General features: G+C 38.1%; 1 protein-coding gene across 3 annotated transcripts in view; it reads right to left on the bottom strand.

Moving 5' to 3' along the window:
• Nucleotides 1-19,288, bottom strand: part of grid2 (glutamate receptor, ionotropic, delta 2) — a 576,013-nt gene that overhangs the window by 137,130 nt on the left and 419,595 nt on the right. For all 3 annotated transcript variants that reach the window (XR_015131855.1, XM_086314608.1, XM_086314609.1), the window contains exon 8: nucleotides 18,387-18,506. Coding sequence is in view for 2 of the 3 variants with exons in the window: in XM_086314608.1 (XP_086170734.1) it covers nucleotides 18,387-18,506 (120 nt within the window). In the remaining variant the exon portion in view is untranslated. The remainder of the gene's footprint in view (nucleotides 1-18,386; nucleotides 18,507-19,288) is intronic.

The following is a 19,288-nucleotide window of genomic DNA, read 5'->3' as shown; positions in this document are numbered from 1 at the left end:
AGTGGGAGAAGGGTGAGACTCCACTTGGGAATACAGGTTTGATCTAATAGAGTTTACACGCAAGGTTCCCCAAAAGTCTTAACAGAAGTAAAAATTCTCAAATCTAGTTATCTTCCACTATTTCCACCGTGTCTGCCTGGTAAGTGCAGGTAGGTAGGCATGCAAATAACTCTATTTACTTGCTTTTTGCTTTGCAATCATCACAGATGAAAAGAAAAAAAATGCTAAGGCTTACAGTAAGTAGTTATATGTGTTTAACACAACTTCACTTACATGTAGCTAAAGAAACACAGCTATACAGCATGCACAGATTAATTATTTATAGACACTTTGGGGTTTGCAGGCGTTTCTCTGCACCAGTTTCAGCCATCCCAGCCTCTCATACTGTAAACCGTGGCTGGAAGCACTGACGATGTGTCAAGCTGAAAGACTTGATGTTTAAGGGAAACAGCTCACTGTCAAGGCCCTGCTATACACACACACACACACACACACACACACACACACACACACACCAGTGCCAACATATACAGTTGTGTGGAAAAATATTCGGTCCTTCCTGGTTTTCTATTTTTTTGCATATTTCTCACAAATACATATTTCAGATATATAACAAGTTTTAATGTTAGACAAAGAATACCTTAGTAAGCAGAAAATTCAGCTTTAAAATGATGATTTGATGAGCTTTTGTGTTCTTTTGGCCAGGAGTGGTTTTCACTTTGGAACTCTACCATGGACGCCATTGTTGCCCAGTCTCTTTCTTATTGCTATCATGATCTGACCTTAACTGAAGCAAGTGGGGCCTGCAGTTATCTAGATGTTATTATGGCTTCTTTTGTTACTTCCAGGACGAGTTGTCAACGTTCACTTGGAGTAATTTGGCCAGAAACTCCTCGAAAGGTTCATGACTGTTCCAAATTTTTACCATTTGTGGATAATGATTTTTGGCCAGGGAGCTTTGGATGTTTTTTTCCCTTTAATAAATCAAATTATCTTTTACAAAACTGCATTTTGTATTTACTTGAGTAGTCTTTGTCTAATATTAAAATTTGTTTGATGATAATGAAATACGTAAATGGGACAAATATGCAAAAGACTAAGGAATCAGAAATTTTCACTGCACTCTAAGCACACAGAAGCTATCAAAGTGCAGCTAAAGATGTAAAGCCATGGGGACTCTTAATGTTGATGATGAGAGAGAGAGAGATGAGATAGCCTTTATTTGTCAGTTGCAGGTCTTTTGCCCACAACCGAGATGACAGACCTTGCCGACCGTACATACAATACACAAACATCACATTGGGGAGACAGGTCAGGCTAGGTAGCGAGGAAAAAAACATCGAAATGTGTAACACAAAAGGATAGTACAGGAATGCACAGATCAGGGAGTTTTTGTTCGGCTCCAGCCTTGAGCCCACAGCTGGCGCCGAAGGGGTAGCCGGATTATGATGGTAATTTGTCTTTTGCAACAACTCATGAGAATTTCAAAGCTGTTCTTTAACACTCCGACACTGGTCTCTCAGTCTCCCGTTGGAGAACCGCGAGCTTCCCCATGATGGTATCAAACTTGGGTTCCGTGGTGTTGTCATTCTTTTGCTCAGAGAGCCGATTCTGAGAACTCACGGCTGCAGTGAGCTGTAATCCAACTTTCACTCAAAGGTGTTATTCTGAGCAGGCCTCTCCTTGATGTAACCCAATATACGCTCAGAGGTGTTATTCTGAGTATTCACGGCAGCTGTAAGCGTCTCCAAGATCTTAACCATGCTGCTCTCAATGAGCCCGTTTTGAGAAGTTGCGCCTCGTCCCACCGTTTCAATCCCAGCAGGCGGCCTTGGGGGGGTTTGAACAGCCGGTTCCGCTTTCTTAATTCTCCGATAAGCCAGGGCCAAGCCAGCTCCGATCAGCAAGAACCCTGTTATCATGGTTCCGAATAGGTAGATATCTTCAGCATCCTCGATCGACAGTCCCGCCAGGCACACGACCCTCCATTCCTGCCACCCATCCATCATGTATCCGGCAGGGAAAGTCCCTCCAGGGCACTCGGGCTCTCCTGAGCCCAGACTTCTCGTTGACAAAAGGATGTCAATAGCATTCAGAGACCAGTTGATCAAATCCATAATTTTCTTTAGGTTTTAGAAACAGACTGTGAGAGAGTGTTCCAGGGAAAGTAATACAAGAAAACACGAGACTAGACAAGGACATAAGCAGGGAAGATAAGGGAGAGGAGAAAAAGTGTGTCCGCCTCCTCCGAGAGCCAAAAAGGATGTCTTCAGTATAGCGGGAACATTTAAGCCATTAAATACCACAGGGGTTTAAATAATACATGTGCATACATCTGCAGTTAGAAATTATGCATGTACATATACAATCATGATAACATGAAATCTGAAATCTTACTTTGAGAACATCAGAAAGGCAACATGCACAATGTTATTTCATTTTTGTGTAGCTTTTCTTCTGATTCCACTGACTGTATCTTACGTAAGCAATGAATAATATTACATTTTTTTTTGCTCGTTCTGTGTAGAGCTCATGCACAATCTTTTGGTAGCTGAATTTCTGTTATATAAGAGAGTAACATTTTTATTGTTTTGAGAACCTTTTACATCTCACAGTTTGTACAGGAACATATCCTAGTGCTTATTCTGTAATACGTTATTGCGTGCTTTATTTGCTCTACACTTTCATGGCCCTTCATCATAACACTCTTATGTATTGTCTTATGTAATTTCTTATTATTTGCTTCATTTTCTACAGACAAACTGCAGGTAAGTGTTTTCAGTAACCCCTATTGTAAATGTTTATGTAAATATTTAAGTTGTTTAATTATTCATCTTCTTCGTTTACTTCTTAACACAGCAAGGTAAGAATGTTGACAAAAATATATTTTTTACATCTTATGTCAAGCTACGCTAGAGTAGATATAGTCCTTTTTTCATAGGTACAAAAAACTAATTCTACCTAGTAATTCAGTCAATATGATATCTGCAGCACTCAGACAGCTAGACTAACCTGTGCCAGTCTAACCACCTAGCTGGTCCCTCAACAGATCTCTGTGTGTTTGTCTGTGTGTGTTTGTTTGCATTATAAGGTGAGATCCTGATAATGGATCTCACCATACTATTAAGGTCCAAAAGCTTTGGAGGGACCTTGTAGATTTCAATGACTATTTGAGGGTTAAGGCATGTTTTAGCATTAAGGGCTACATGGACGTTTATTCAGTTGTAATGGTTAAAGTTAGGATAAGAGCTGCATGTGTCTATCGCATGTGGATACAGTTAAAGTTAGTTTTACAGCCATTCTGGTACACTTAGAATGGCTGTAAAACTAACTTTAACCCTTCACTTCTAGCACCCTTCACTTCTCAGCTGTCCAACACTCACTTACTCTCACTTTCATACAATACACTCACACACACAAAAACACATTCAGTCCTGTCACCCATCACTCTGATTCTTACTGTTCACTGAGGGCCTGTCTCAGAGTCTGGTATGTCCAAAAGCAGTTATTTTGTTGCATTAGCACATCTCTTGACCTCTCCTGTAAACTGATATTTACCTAGCAGAAAAAGACAACAGGCACAGAAAACACAGAGCAGAGGTACAGAGCCTCAAGCAGGAAAGGAAATAATAAAATATTAAATCACAAAAAAAGAAAAAGGTTAGAATGATATAGGAAATGCAAATCATTTCAACCCTGTATTTAATTCTAAGTGTAGCATTATAGAAATTTTGAAAATGAAATGAAAGATTTTTGCAAATAAAAATAAACGCTTTCTACTTTATTATTAGCCACATGTTTAAAAGATTATTTTTTACACTGGTATAAAGGGATTTCAACAATTAAAGAATAACCAAACTGAAAGATATAAGTAATCAAGAAATTGGGAATTTATATTCCACATAATCTTATAACACAGGACAAGGCTGACAACCAATATTAAATAGCTGCACAGTCTATGGAAGCAGAATAGCCTTTAAACTACATAGGATTCTTGATGGGAAATCATTACTTCAGGAATCAGGAATGCTTCTGAAAGCAACTCTCAGCAGACATAGTTCATCACTGCTCAGCAAATGACAGTTAAAACTCTGCTATGAAAAGAAAAAAAAAAACATAAATCATTAAGATCCAGAAGAGCTGTTGCCTTTCCTCGCTTGATTTCATTAATGATAGATAGAAAAAGCAAATTGTCCATGCTAATATGAGAGGGCCTTAGTGTACAGGGAAGCAGGCCAAAACTAAATGAAGCTGTGTGTATTTTAAGAGCAATGCTCTATAGTAAAATAAACCAAGGTGAATCCACTTGTTTTCAGTAAACTAATGCAAAAGTAAAATTTTCAACCGCATTTCGTGGAAGAATCTAGCCCTTAAACCGCTCTGCTTACACTCTGGACCTATTAACCAAAAACGTTCCAAAGTATGAAACAAAACTTTTAAAACAAGTAGGCCTTGTAGGTAAATACAATGATTTTCTCTATTTCATCACACAAGCTATTATAAGCAGGCTGCTTTTTTAAGAAATAAGAAAACTTAAAGACTAAACTTAATACATTTTAGTTGTTGTTTTGCAGGTACTGTAAGTTCAATATTAAAAACTGGTGATTTAGCTGAATGCTGAAAGGCATTATGCCTATACATGTCCTTGCACAATGTGAATAGAGGCCATGGGGAAATAGGCAAACAATAGCAATAATCAGTAGAAAAATTAGGTAAACATACTGAGGAGCAGAAAGGTAATCCTCTAGTGAGCTCACTATGATAGTGAAGGGACGTTGTGGAACTTAATGCAGTGGAGAACAGTGTAGATACTAAGCTTGTGTAGTCATTGTGTGCCTATACCGCAATGTATAATTGTCACAGCATTGTCTTACTTTAAGGCGCATGTTTATCCAAAGCTATTTAAATATCATATATGTTTATATGTAAATGATGAATGGGTGAATGTCACACTTGTGTATTTGTGATCCACAGAAGCATGCAGTGCTAGGCAGATTCTGGGTGCTGTAATCCGAGGTTTACAAGCTGTAATGCTGCTGAAAGCCTACAGGCCCAGCTGGCAGACAGAAAGAGAGGGAGAATAAAAGAGAGAGACAAGAAAGGACATTGTAGGTAAGACAAAAAATGAGTCGCTAAAGAAAGGACAGTCATATGAATCACAAATTAAACATATAAAGCGAGGAAGAAAGTTTTAGATAGAGAGTGGAGAGAAACATGGAGAGACAGAAAAATACAAGCAGCAAGATACACTGAAGAAGTTTAGAACTAGACCAATCTACTCATATATAAACTACAATGTGTTAAGGATAGGCAGATGAACAGCTAAATACATTTCACAGAGAAGAAGAAAAAAAGAGTCTGAACTTTTCATCGAAACTCTTTTGTTAGTCAAGTTTCATTCTAAATAGTATTTACTTATAGGCTTTGTAAACATTGTTTTCACAGATTTGATCAGTTATGACCATTTTTATTAGCATGTTTTTTTCTTTGAAATTACAGTTACATGTTTACATAAACAGCAAACAGCTGTGTAGACACAGGAAGTCACTGAATTGTTGCTCGTGGCTTTGACACTGACTGTAGTGCACATTCTGGGCTCGAGTAGTTTAGCTGATCCTCTAATGTATTAACTACTTTGAAATATGTCAATCACCAGTATGTTGTGGTCTCATTGGTTTTGGTTTCATTTTCTGCCCTTAGAGTTGAGGGAACTCTCTTAGGCTTTTTTTCAATTTCTTTAGTATTCAGTATTCATGAATAGTCCTGCAGGCTTTTACAAGGATGTCTAAAAGCTCTTCTTTTGGATGAAAGCTGACTTCTGCACTGCTTTCTGATGGGGTTTTTTTATTACACACACTGTGGCACAGTACGGTAACAGGTAGTTTTTACATACATTCACACTGAAGATTACAGATAGTCTGACCAAGGGAATGGTGTGGACAGTCACACCTTATCTAATTGAGGTACTCTAAGTTCTTAAAGGACTGTATTGTAAACAAAAAAGAATGTGTGGCATGGAATAAAATGAAAGGAGGTGCATTGAAATGAAATGAGAGAGAACAGCCTGACAAGAGTTAGAAGAAGAGGAAGCGAAAGAATGATGGCATATCAAACCAATACAAATCTGCCCACCCCCAGCCCCCACTATAATCCCTTTATAATGTGCAACAACACAGACACATACACACAAACTGGAACAGGCACACCATAAATCCTTCTTGTCTTTGCTTATCAAGCCTATGAGAAGATCTACTGTAGGCATGTGGTGATTTACTCAGAGATTATCAACCAATGATACCATTGTGTTTTTCAGTCCTCTGGTAGTTTCTGCCTGTGTATGCCAAAGACTGAAGTCAGGGGTATCTAAAAATGAAGATGAAGAGTATGAAGATGAATGAAGATGAAGAGAAATTAATTTAATTTCTTAAGACGAATATAAATAGAGTATTATATTGTCATTAGACATATTAACAAGATATATACATATATATTAGGGGTGCAACGATATTCGTATCGATATTGAACCGTTCGATACAGTGCTTTCGGTTCGGTACGCATATGTATCGAACAATACAACATTTGTAATTTATTTTATCAACTTTCCTTCTGATGATGCTGTCTGTGTTGAGCGCTCAGTGAATCTGCGTTCGACTACTCCGCCTAGGCTGCACTGTCGAGCGCAGATCCACTGAGCGCTCAACACAGACAGCATAGTCAGAAGGAAGAGCGCAGGGCAAGCTAGCAAGACAGAAGTTAAGCTCTCCTTGCAACATGGACCTCCCCCACCCTCATTCAGATCTGGCGTTTGGAATTATTTTGGTTTTCATGTGACGTATGACCCTGAAGGTAAGTGAGTCATGGACTAAAGTAAAACAGTATGTTGGATGTGCCATGCAATGCTCAATTACATGGGTGGGAACTAGTGTGTTAGCGCAGTTAGCTCGTTAACGTGTTGGCCGTCTAGCCCCATGCACGGGGCGATCGGCGGTAGCTCGTTAACGGAGATTTGCCGTGTTGTGGCGTTAAGGTCATTTCAATGAGATTAACCTGAAAGCACTAGTGGGAACACAACGAATATGACTGCACATTTACGCCGACATCATCCTAGTGCAAAGACAAAAACAACAAGCATGCTACTAACTTTAGCCGAGTCATTTAGACAGCTGTTAGCACATGATTCTCCTTATGCTGCTGAGAATATAGCCCAGAAGAAGCGGATAGTATAGCTTTTATTTTGGAAAGAGACATTTCTCTGTAATAAACTCTCTTTTCCAAAGATGAGTGATTCCTCAATCAGATACAGGGCTTGCAATATCGCTAGCCCAACGTCCCGGGGCTAGCGATTTTTCCAGTCTGGCTATTGTAGGAAGGAAAAATATGTCAATGCTTTTGCATTCTTTCGGAAATGTAGCTGGGTAATTATGTCATTGGCATCGGTGAGCCACTGTCAATATGTGACATATTGAAATCGCGTTTGAATTTGCGCTTGGTTTTTGCTTTCACTTTGCAATCGTGCGAACTGTGTATAGAGAGCGACAGCACTGATCTGTGAGTGATGATAATTTGTGCACCAATTCCTCTGACATCGTCTTATTAATCGTTAGCTTACTATGCAAACATGACAAGTGAAATCTCCCGCAGCAAGCTTAAACATGTGAGAGGTTGATCGCGCAGAGAATCGCTGAGCTTATGTGAGTGCGTGTGTAAAAGCAGCAGGATTTATATTTCAGTTCTGCTGAGCCAAATAAGACAGGTCAGGGTGAAGAAGTGACAGCCAAAGAAAAGCTTACTGCAAAACGGAGAAGTTATGACAAATCAGACTGTAAGGCAAAAAGAAGCTTTATGGTTTCATGGACAAAAGAATTTCTGTGGCTGCAATATGACGAGCTAAATAACCAGGGCTGCACATAAGTGGTCCGCAGGTGTGCATTCGCTGTCAAAATAAAAAACACGCACAAGGGTTAGGGTTAAATTTAAAAACTGTACTTTTGAGTTAAAATATATATTTATAATTTTAATAAATGACAAATTAAAAAGGCATGAACATTTTTTTTGTATCGAAAAAATATCGAACCGTGACACCAAAGTATCGAACCGAACCGTGAATTTTGTGTATCGTTGCACCCCTAATATATATATATATATATATATATATATATACATACATACATACATACATACACACACACACACAGGGCATATACTTGTTAGCTCATTTCTTAATTCTTAGTCTTAGTACTTTACTACTGTCTTTGTGGGCTAGATTCAACAACCTGCTCGAGCCATTCCTCACAGACATTGGTCCATATTGATACTATTTACTGGCTACAAATCCATAATGTTAATCTCCAAAATATGAATTTTATCTAAAAATTGATGAAACTGCCATTGCTTTTAAAAACTAGTGAAAAAGACCTTGTTATTTATTAAGACCAAAGTATGGCATAGTGTGAGATATATATTCCGATAAATTTGCTGAATTTTAGATAAGGTGATTTATCAAATACTGCTCAAACAAACCTTTGGTTTAACAAGATAGATGAGCTGTAGAGACAAGAAAGCATTGAGTTACTGCTAGGTGATTGGCTGACTGGATATTTTTGTTGACAAGCTGTTGACCAGTACCTAATACCTAATAAAGTGCCCAGTGAGTGCTGAAAATCATGAATAAAATGGGAATAAATGGTGCAACATTATAATGAAAGAAGTCATGTAGCTACTCTTGTAAAACTCTCTATACAGCGTTTGAGTGCCTTTAAATTTATGTGTAAACATATTAACCAATAAACTAATAAACAGGGGCAAAATTACAGAAGAAAAATAAAACTTTTTGGTGGTGAAATTGTGACTAAAACTGATCATAGAGGGTGCTCATTTTAAATAGAAGCAATATCTCTTGCGGGATAATGTAGTTAAGAACAGGATGTTGAAGCCAGAACTGTGTAAGACTGATGTGCTGATAGGTTCCATCAGTTCATATAACTCCTTCATCAGTTCCATCACTGCAGCAGCCTCTGCTTCTGCTGGTGCCAGCAGTAATATTTGTCACAGAGCCAGCACAGATTTAGCTTGAAGAAAATGTGGAAAGTTTATGGGAAATTTGCCAATTTCATGGTGAAATAAGGTAATGTTAGGTAATGGTATTCCACATCAATACACTAGTCCAGTTTGCCGCAGGTCCTCCTTATACAACTCAATTTCAGGCTGTGCCTTGCTATTCGTTTTCACCACTGTGTGCTGCTAATCAAGGCCATAGTTAATTTGAATGATTGAATGACCGTGTAGCCAATTTGTGTACTATATTACGTTTATTTCCAATGTCACTATTTTTAGGTAGGCATACAAAAGTCTGTTATTTATTTAAAAAAAATTATTGTAAAAACGTATTTTTCTACATGAGATCTCCACCCCCTCTAGCACCAGTTGCCACTATTCAGAAATCCACTGTATGCTTAAGACAAGGAAACAAACCTGGTGTCAGATCCCACTGATCAATCACCTTCACTTCTTTGCTAATGATCTCTCAGTCATTCTCAGCTGTCACCTTACTTGTGCTATGTTTACAACCAGGTCACAGGCAATTAGGCCTCCTCCCTTATGTCTCCTCCTGATCCTGTCAATCCATTTATCCATCCATCAATCCATCCATCCACTACATAGCAAAGATTAACCCAAGGACTGATAACCCACCTCATTTCCCTACTCCACTTCTCTGCTGTCCATCCATCACTCTCTCTCCATACTCATCTATCCATACATCTCTCTGGCTTAAAAAACATTAGCTTGAGGGCAAAACAGGGCTGCTTCTTGTTTCCTTTTTCTCCTTCGTTCATATAACCATCCTCTTATCCTTTCACAATTTTATATGTTACTCACACCTCGCTGAGCCGTTATTCTTCCATCCACCCAGGCACATCAGTCTAACCTTTTCTTCCCCTCTCACTGCTATATGCCTTATATTAATAACATAACATCCACGATTTGACAGTGATCTCTGTACCTCGGTGGCACTGGTGCACATGCAGCCCGACTATGTGCAAAAGACATAAAGAATGGATAAAGAATATATAGAGTATTGCAGTACACTGTAGAATAACACAACTAATCTAAAGTCTTCTATTTACTTTTTCTTCTGTAAGCTAATAAATTTAAAGATGTATAGCTGCTTATAGTTTATTTAATATATATATATATATATATATATATATATATATATATATATATATATATATATATATATATATATATATATATATATATATATATATATCTTGCCCCTTTGCAAGACCAAAGACACTTATGTTTGGGGCAATTCAAGCTCATGCGGAGACAAGACAATTTCATATTTTACTACAGCAGAATGGAAATAAAGAGGATAGGGTTGGGTGAAGGGTTCTGACATCAGAGATATTTAATTCTGTCTTTTTTTCAGTACTCCTTTGCATGTTTTTTTTTCCTTCAGGGGTAAGGGTTTATAGAGACAATAGTGCCTGCAGTATTCCAGAAATAGGTATGGAGCAGAATGTAAAACTTTTATAATGCACACACAATAACACTGCTGTTCTTTTATCCCTTCTTTTGTGCTCACTTTCTGTCTTTCTGTCTTTCCTTAAAATTCAGGGAGCCGCTTCAGTACATCATGCTCCCAAATTCTTTAAATGATAATACACAGCGGAACCTCAGTATATGCAGCCACCTATTACAGTTGCGGCATTTTCTTAAAAATCAGTGTGCTTATGCTCAGATTCCCTATGTCACAGCACAGAATCTGCCTTGGAGGAGACATGAGACAGGATTGACAGTTGAGTACCTGGGGAATAAAACTTCTCCTGGCTTGTCTCAACAAACAGAAAAGAAGAAGAGTGGCTGTCGGGCTAGTGTTTGGTGTTACCCATACTGTTTGCACAACGGATGTTTTTGTTTGGCACCACAATGAAGTTCCCAATGGGGTTTGTTTGACAGCAAGTAATAGTTAAAAATGCTGTTTCCCTCTCCTCTGTATTTTCACATTTGTTCGCCTCACTTATCTGATTCTGTTCTTTTTCTCCACCCGGCTCTTCATTCTGCCTCTCTCTATGTTTTCTGCTGTTCAGTCACAAGCACACACACAGATAATATTCATATGCGCTGCCAAACGTAGACTGATCCATGGACACCAGAGGCACCTCGTCAGCTTCAGTTAGCATCCAGTGTCCACTGTGCTGTGGTCACCCGGATTATAACTTGCTGGTCAGTGCATGTGTGTTAACTCTTGACTGACACGACCTTCCAGCTAAAACAAATGGAAGACATCAATCAGTCCCACAGAGGAAGCCTGCAAATACTCTAGTATTCATGAGTTCACAAGGGTAAAAGCTGTTACCACAAAGGTTGAAAAAAAATAATCTGGTGTGCTCTTGCCCTGACCACACTGGAAATGGACAGAATAATGTGATAGGACTGAGGACTTGAATGGATACTTTGACATTTTACCAAGTATGTTTGACTGACACCTCGCAGATCAGATGGTGTATGCTATCACTGAGCTTATCACTATTAATAGTAAGCTTACTCCGTGTTAAAGTAACATGTTTTGTTTTGTTTTTTTCCCCGTCATCTGCATGTACTCATTCACAATTTGTTATTGTTCTACTGTGCTTGTACTTCTACTATTTTGGGCTTCTGATGTCTTTTCATTGCAAATTATGTACTGACCAGGTTATTTTAACTTCCCTCTCACAATATGTCATACATCTTTTTTAATCAGAAATAACTAAAGTCTATTTGTTATGTTATTTTGTACCACTTACTGGGATCTGAGTACATAAACACTTTGCTGTAATAAAATCTTTGTACATAACGGCCAATTTTACATAAGAGCCAGGCGATTAGGGATGAAATGTTAAGCCTTGAAATATAAATGTTCATTTGAATTACATATTTTTAAATTCTCTTAATTCCTGTGTTTTTAATGTATCTTCATATGTTAAAAATATCTGCAAAAATTTTACATCTCTTTATTTTCTACCATTTATCAAGATCTGAGTCACAAGGGTAGCAGCTCATCCAGAGGGTACTGAGCGATCCCAAGTCAACCAAGAGATGTAATCTCTCCAGCATGTCCTGTGTCTGACCCACAACCTCTTCCTGGTACGACATGCCCAGAACCTCTCATCTAGGAGGCACCCAGAATTTATCCTATTCAGAGACCTTGACCATCTCGACCTGTTCCTTTTGATGTGGAGGAGTAGTGGCTGTACTCTGAGTCCCTCCCGATTGATCAAACTCCTCACCCTATCTGGGGAAGCTCATTTGCTTGTCTCTGCGATCTCATTTGGACACAATCCAGAGCGCGTAGCCATAGGATAGGATAGGAATGTGGATTAACCAATAAACTGACACCATCGCTTTCATGCTCAGCTTTCTAATTTGTTACAACGATTGGTCAAGAGTTGCTCCAGACACGACACCAAACTGTCAGTCAATCTCCCACTCCCATCTCTCTTCACTTGTGATTAAGATCCCGAGATGCTTAAACTCCTCCACTTGGAGCAGGAACTTGTCCCTAAATTTGAGCAGACACTTCTCCATATTTCAGCTGAGAACCATGCACTCAGACTTGGAGGTGCTAATTCTCATTTCCATCACAAAAACAGAGGTGACAACACTTGGCTGTGCCTAGAAATTCTGTCCATAAAACTTATGGACGGAATCAGCAAAAGTGCACAGGGCAGCCTTGTCAGATTCCAACACCAACCAGGAATGGGTAAGACTTATTACTGGCAACATGGACCAAACACTCACTGTGGTTGTACAGATGCCTTCTGTCACACCAACTGTGTGCATGTCCTCCTTCACTACATCTATGAATCTCATCTGAATGATTGTTCAATGTTGTTGTACTAAATTCTAACTTCATTAATGCTCAAAAAGTTTGGTTGTTCACTAGTGGCGCCTGAAACATAGATACTAAAGATCTTTTGTGAAATTGCAACTTTGTTTTCTGTTACTTATCCAGGTTCTGTCATCCCACACTACAATACAGCCTCAGCAACATGCAAGAACATTACACAAGGCAAAGGAAGCCATACACAAGTGCATGGATGCATATGCACAATGCTAACAGTTGAGAGAACCAGAGAAGTGGAGATGTAGGAACCTGCAAGCAGGATAAATCAATGACATCCTCTTGTCTCTCTGTCTCTCCCTCTCTCTCCATCACTCTGCTCCTATGTCTATCTCTCCTGTTTCCATGCCCTTTTCCATCTTTCTTTCACTCATGCATCTTTTACAGCTTCCTCTTTCCATCCTTTCTGCAATCTCCCACCTGGCCTGGAGGTGGGGGGCATGGTGAATGAAGAGTCATGCAAATCTACTTAATAAGATGGAAAAAAATGAGGAAAATAGAGATTTTTCTCCTTGGAGACATTTTTGTCTATCACTGTCTTCCATTCTTCAATTACCATAACACTGCATGTTTCCAACCAGACCAGCTTTCTGCAGCTTATTTATAAAATTTTACTTTACTTCACGAGCCAGTCAAAATGTCTTTTTTTCAGATCAATCACTCTAACCTCTCTCTGTGTTTTACCATTACCTTATTTGTCTCACCCTGGACCTTTTCATATACCATTGACAGTCAGTTTCAGTGGTATTAGCCCTCATCCATAGAGCTTGGTAACTTGCCCTTGAGGGCTGTTGCCTCTCAGATATGTTCCATAATCACAGATAATCTGAAGCGCTGCTCAACATGCTGTGCATGAATAATCCAAATTAATTAAACATTTTAATATGCCTATTTCTGTGTTATCAGCTATAATGTATTTGATGTTATCAGGAATCTTTATCTGGCCTGTAGGTCTTGGGATTTCAGTTTTGTCTCAGCTGAGCTACAAATGCCTATTTATTAAAAAAAAAAAAATACTACCTCAATCTTCCTCGGGGATGTCCCTTTATTTATATATATGCATTTTTTTCTCTTCGGGTGAACCATTTCATGACATGTTAAACAACACTTAATGCTGGTTAGAAAAAAAGGTGATAAGTCAGGTAACATTAGTTTAGGCTCTGAATTCAGTAAAAAGCTATTTCAGCAGATATATGGAGGATCCTGTTGGGACAGTGCACTGCCAACATCAAAACAGAGACAAACCACAGGATATTAGTCTGTGAGCCAATAACAGGTGTGTTATTGAAAGGAAACACAAGACAGTGCTCAATTTTGTCTGACATTTTTCTGCTTACTGTAGTGGTATTGAAGTAAAAATATATCTGGGACATGTGTTCAGAATAAAAATTCACCATTGTTGTCCCTTTAAAAAACTACATAGAAGCTTTTGTTGCATCCTGATCCAAAGGTTAATTCATATGTCTGTGGAGTGCTGGTGAAAAACAGCTTTGTGTGTCACTGTGGCTTGGATTTCTCAAATTTTAACAGTAATTAACCCTGTCTGGAACTCAGTTTCTGGCTTTGTTTCTATAGCAGAATCTCTCTGTGTGTTTATGTGCTAAACGAGAGGAAACTCTGCGTCTCCCTCTCTGTGTCACGCATTTATGGTCATGCAGACTGACATAAATTGTTATGCAAAAAGAAAAAGAGTTAACTGAACATTTTCAAACATGTCAGAAGATTTATGCAAATGCACGTGTGAATGGGCTTGCATGTGTTCCCAAGTGACTGCAGCTATTAAGGGTATTTGAGCTTGTGCGCGCATTAAGAGATCGCATAAAAGAAAAATGTCTTTCAATCATTCAAAACATGTAATGGTGGGGAATGTTTTTCACATGGTGGCGGGACTGTGAAAAGGCTCCCAGGGTCCCATGACTCTCTGAAGTCACTTAACATAATTTACCACATATGTCAAATAAGACTGGAGATGATAATTGAAGTGACCTCAATTTAGGAACACTGCAGTTTGCAGGCCATTGATTTGCATAAAGAGGGAGAACGTTTCAATCTCTCCTCCAAAAGATGGAGAATATGAGCCCGTGTGTGAGTGGAAGGAGACCATGGGCATATGTGAGAGTAAGAATGTAATGATTGTGACTCTATTATGACCTGAGCTGCTGTTTCTATCGCTTGCATGGGATCTGAAAGGATTAGGTCATCTATCTCCTTTCTAGCTGTCTCTTGTGCTGTTCAGCTTGTTTCATTTTATCTCTCTTTTCTTCAAATCTAAACCTCCTTCCTTCTTATCTCCTCAGTTAGCCACAAGCCTTTTTTTTTATTGTGGCTGTTTTAAAGTACTCGATGCCGTTTTTCTCTCTGAAGTCATTTAAGATGTAGCTGATAGCTAACGAAGCAATTACACATGGCAGTCTTGTCGCCTCTCTGTAAGAGATCAGTGGAGCCTGACATGCCTGTATATGTATATATAGAGAGATATATAGGCTCTGTGTATAGAAACCGAAGGTAATGGAGCAAAAATCCAATTCTACCACAGTGTAGTGGTAATAATTATGACGGATCTCAGGTATTTGCTACTATTATTATCGCTCGATAGCTGTATGCATCTGTGTGAAGTATGATGGGGATAAAGTCAAAGCGGATTGGTGAAGAAGAATCTAACAGGGAGATGAAGAAGGAGGAAGTCGTAAAAGAGAAAGGCGCTCAGAAGAATACATTAATTAAGTAAAAAACAACAATAACAAAAAAACCCAAAAGTTATTAATGAAACTGTGAGCAGGCCTAGGAAAGCTCAAAGAGAAACCGTGAGGAAGAACAGAAAAGAAAGGTCAGGTTAAGTGGTATGCTCACATGAAACCAGTGGTATTACTATAATTAGGGGAATAAGCATGTATTGTTAATGGTCCGGTTAGGTCAAAAAGGCACACAATAATATTGATTGCAATTTAGCTGGGCTTTTTGAGGACTTGTCAAAAACAGAGAAAGCTTTAATGCAGAACTGTAGTCAGGTACAAGAAAAACACATTAAACTTCATATGGCATGATTAATATATATGTTCTAAAGATGAAGTGTGAGAAGGGAGATGATCTATAATTTATGCAGGAATATAACCAATGGTAATTGCGTTTGGTTCCAGACTTAGACTTTTTTTTTTTTCATTTTTTATGGGAAATGTCATGTGACTTCACCACCTATGTTAAAATACAAGATAACCACAAAGCAATTTATAAATAACGGATCAAAAGTTTCTATAAGGAATGTGGTCCCTTTATTTGTTTACACTTCTGTAACACGGGTCACCAGACCTCAGGGGTGGTTAAATAAATATGTTACAACATTTCAGCAGTGAACAGAACACGTGGGTTTATTTGAGTTTCAAGAATTTTCTTTTCAGCAAACATATGACAAAGCTTATACAAAAGCTTCCTTCTCTCTGTTTGCTCTGAAGTGTAAACGACCCAGAGTCTATGAAACTGAGGAACTTTATCAGTAATTCATACAAATGAAAGAAACTGTTTCTGTTCCTTTTATTTCACTGCTGTTTTTTACTTTGCCATTATTATTTCTTTGAAAATTATAGAGTGCGAGCCTTTTTCTTCCAGCTTTCCTTTCTGATGGCTCAGTTTTTTAACCATGATAAAAAAAATTGGATGTTGGTGACAAATATATTTTTTTATTACAGTATTTTTTTTTGCAATCATTTTTTTATTATTATAAATTTTTGTAGTATATGTGCACCTAACACATAACAGTTATTGGCTTGGTCTACATATTTTAGAAATTTAGAAAATTATGCAGTAAGGTCAACTTTTCTTCTTTAAAAAAAAATAAATCTTTTGATTTAGACTGATTTAAGTTACTTTATTTTACATGCTGTACATTTTACTTTGCAAATAAAACAAGACCTATGTATCACTTAAGCACACAGTACAAAAGAAAAAAAATGACTTGAGTGAGAGAACCAGATAGCTTTCATAATATTAAGTATATTTCAATTAAGTATATTCTTTCTTAGCTTTTTTTGGTAAGCACACAATGCAGAGGAGAAAGGAAAAATAACAGCTCTTGGTTTTCATTGCAATCAGCATGCATTGGTGAAACTTCTGCAACGTACCCACATTTGCATTCAGGGACTACAACTAATTGAATGGCTGATGTATTGGTGATAGTTCTTTTTCTGCTGATATACCAGGATATTAATTTCTTTTCTAGTTTTTCTTCTCCGTGGATTTATATACATAAAAAGGTTCCAGCAGGACTTTCCTCTAGCTTTCTTTTTCTGTTTCTGAGTGAATATTTCAGTATATTTCACTATATTTCCAGCCGTACACACTGGCCATGTATGAATTTAATTGAATCCCTATGACAAATGAACAAATGTTCAGAGAATTAAGGGAGACTGTGGCAGGAATACTGTATAACAAGTGCTTGAATTCCCTAAGAAGTAATTATGCTTTGCGATTAGGGAATTGTGCCTTAATGTAATTATCCTGTGCTTTAAAGATTAATTTTGTCTGTGATGGCATGCTGTGTTATGTTGGTGCCTCACCACATTATCCATAATCACAGATCACTGTTATCTGTGAAGACAGACGCACTGTGCATACGTGTCTGAGGACATCATTTTTGTGTCCTGTTTCTGTAAGTGTATTGGAAACAAGAACATGGACTGAGAACGTCTTCAAGCAACTCACAGAAGTCCAGACGCTTTTCTTTCCAAGCTCCTTAGACTACGATGACCTGGATGACTGAGAACCTTCACAGCACTGTCCAGTAGAAAGTTATCAGTATTATGCATAAAACAAGTAATTTAAGTAGTAATTTATTTATCAGCGGTTTTTCACAGAAGTGTATTCTTTACCACAGACGTATAGATCATCTTAATAATAAAAATCAGAGATTTGAATGTACAACATCTTTTTTTTAATATAGCCTGCAAAACACAACTAAGTGCACACATACACCCACAACCACACACTTGCACACAATCCATGAACAAACAATGTTATGAATATGTGCGTGCATGGCTGTCTTTTATGATGCCTGTTAAAATTCATTATGCACGTATCATTACCAGATAGCATTTGAAGATGCTTCTAATGAATCCAATTAACACCATGCTTTATTGAAGGGGAGGCGAGCTGCAGTGCTCAGGCTTTACCCGACGGGTGGACAGAAAACATAAAAAATGAAAACACAAAAAAATCATTTGTTCTGTTCAAGACGTTAATGGCTTGGGAAAGAAAGAAAAAAAGAAAGACAGAGAAAGAGAGAATACAGGTATAAATATGAAAGAGCAGCTGGACTATGCTGCTACAGGGGTGACATGCAAAATGAAGAAATACCTGTGTAAATATGAGACACCATTTAGAGACTAGGTGCAATGGAATTCCCCAGTAAATCCAGGAATTATGCAAATCTACTCTACGCATTTGAAGAAATTATCCTCCCTTCACCCACAGTAGAACGCCACACAGAGGTTCTGTTTTAACTACTTACCCTACTGACTCCCCGTCCTCTATCTTCTCCATAATTTGTGCCCAAGATTTCAAAGAAGATGTTGGGGTTAGTGCCGTTGTCAGTGAACTCCAAGAAACTGGTCAGGCCGCTCACCCCGAACTGCAAGGAAAAGATTTAGGATGTGTTATTTTTGGTTTATCTTACAATTATTGTTGTTATCGTCAAAATTACTGTAATTATTATTGTGATTTTCATCACTATAATGATGTCAGCTTTTGTTTTGTCACTTCTCCCTACAAATCTTAGAAAACTAACAGTTTTTTCAGCAAAAAAAAAAAGTGATGGTAACTGTACACAGCGAAACCGAGACACGTATGATTTTTACATCACATTCACATTCATATTATCACAGTCGTAGGTATTGTGTGTGACATTTGACAGTGATACATAATACAGGTGGTCTCTTGTGATTTTTTTTTCTCATCATGGAGGCATTACTTTCTCAGTTACTGTGATAGCAAAAGAATAAACATTCCATTTCACCTACATACACTTTAGTAACCTTCGGTGAATGGACCAGAGCATTATTAATCTGTAGCATATAAACTGCGAGTCTGCAGACAGGCCAATGTCATACCTCGTGTCATTTTTAGGGATAATTATTCAAGTTACTGTGGTTTCGCCACGCGGATAAATTTGTGCAACTGTCAGACGCTGGAGAAGGACTGAAAGGGCATGCCGTTGTCTCATGCTGCTGTCATATATTCAGTGGGAAAACTTCAGCTTCTGTTGATGTTTGTCAGGATAGAAGTTACAATGATTTGAACTGATGAAAGCAACAACTGTTTATATTTTAGGAAAGTCAAATAAATGCGCTTATGGTTAATTTCAATAAGGAAGATCAATATTCACTCATCTGCCTGCTCTACAGGGTGTTAGGC

This window comes from Aulonocara sp. 'chitande type north' Nkhata Bay, linkage group LG12 (assembly GCF_057382095.1).
Source record: "Aulonocara sp. 'chitande type north' Nkhata Bay isolate Kocher_YH1m ecotype deep benthic linkage group LG12, A_spYH_male_GT1.1, whole genome shotgun sequence".
NCBI lineage: Eukaryota > Metazoa > Chordata > Actinopteri > Cichliformes > Cichlidae > Aulonocara > Aulonocara sp. 'chitande type north' Nkhata Bay.
This window is presented reverse-complemented; position numbering and strand designations above follow the sequence as displayed.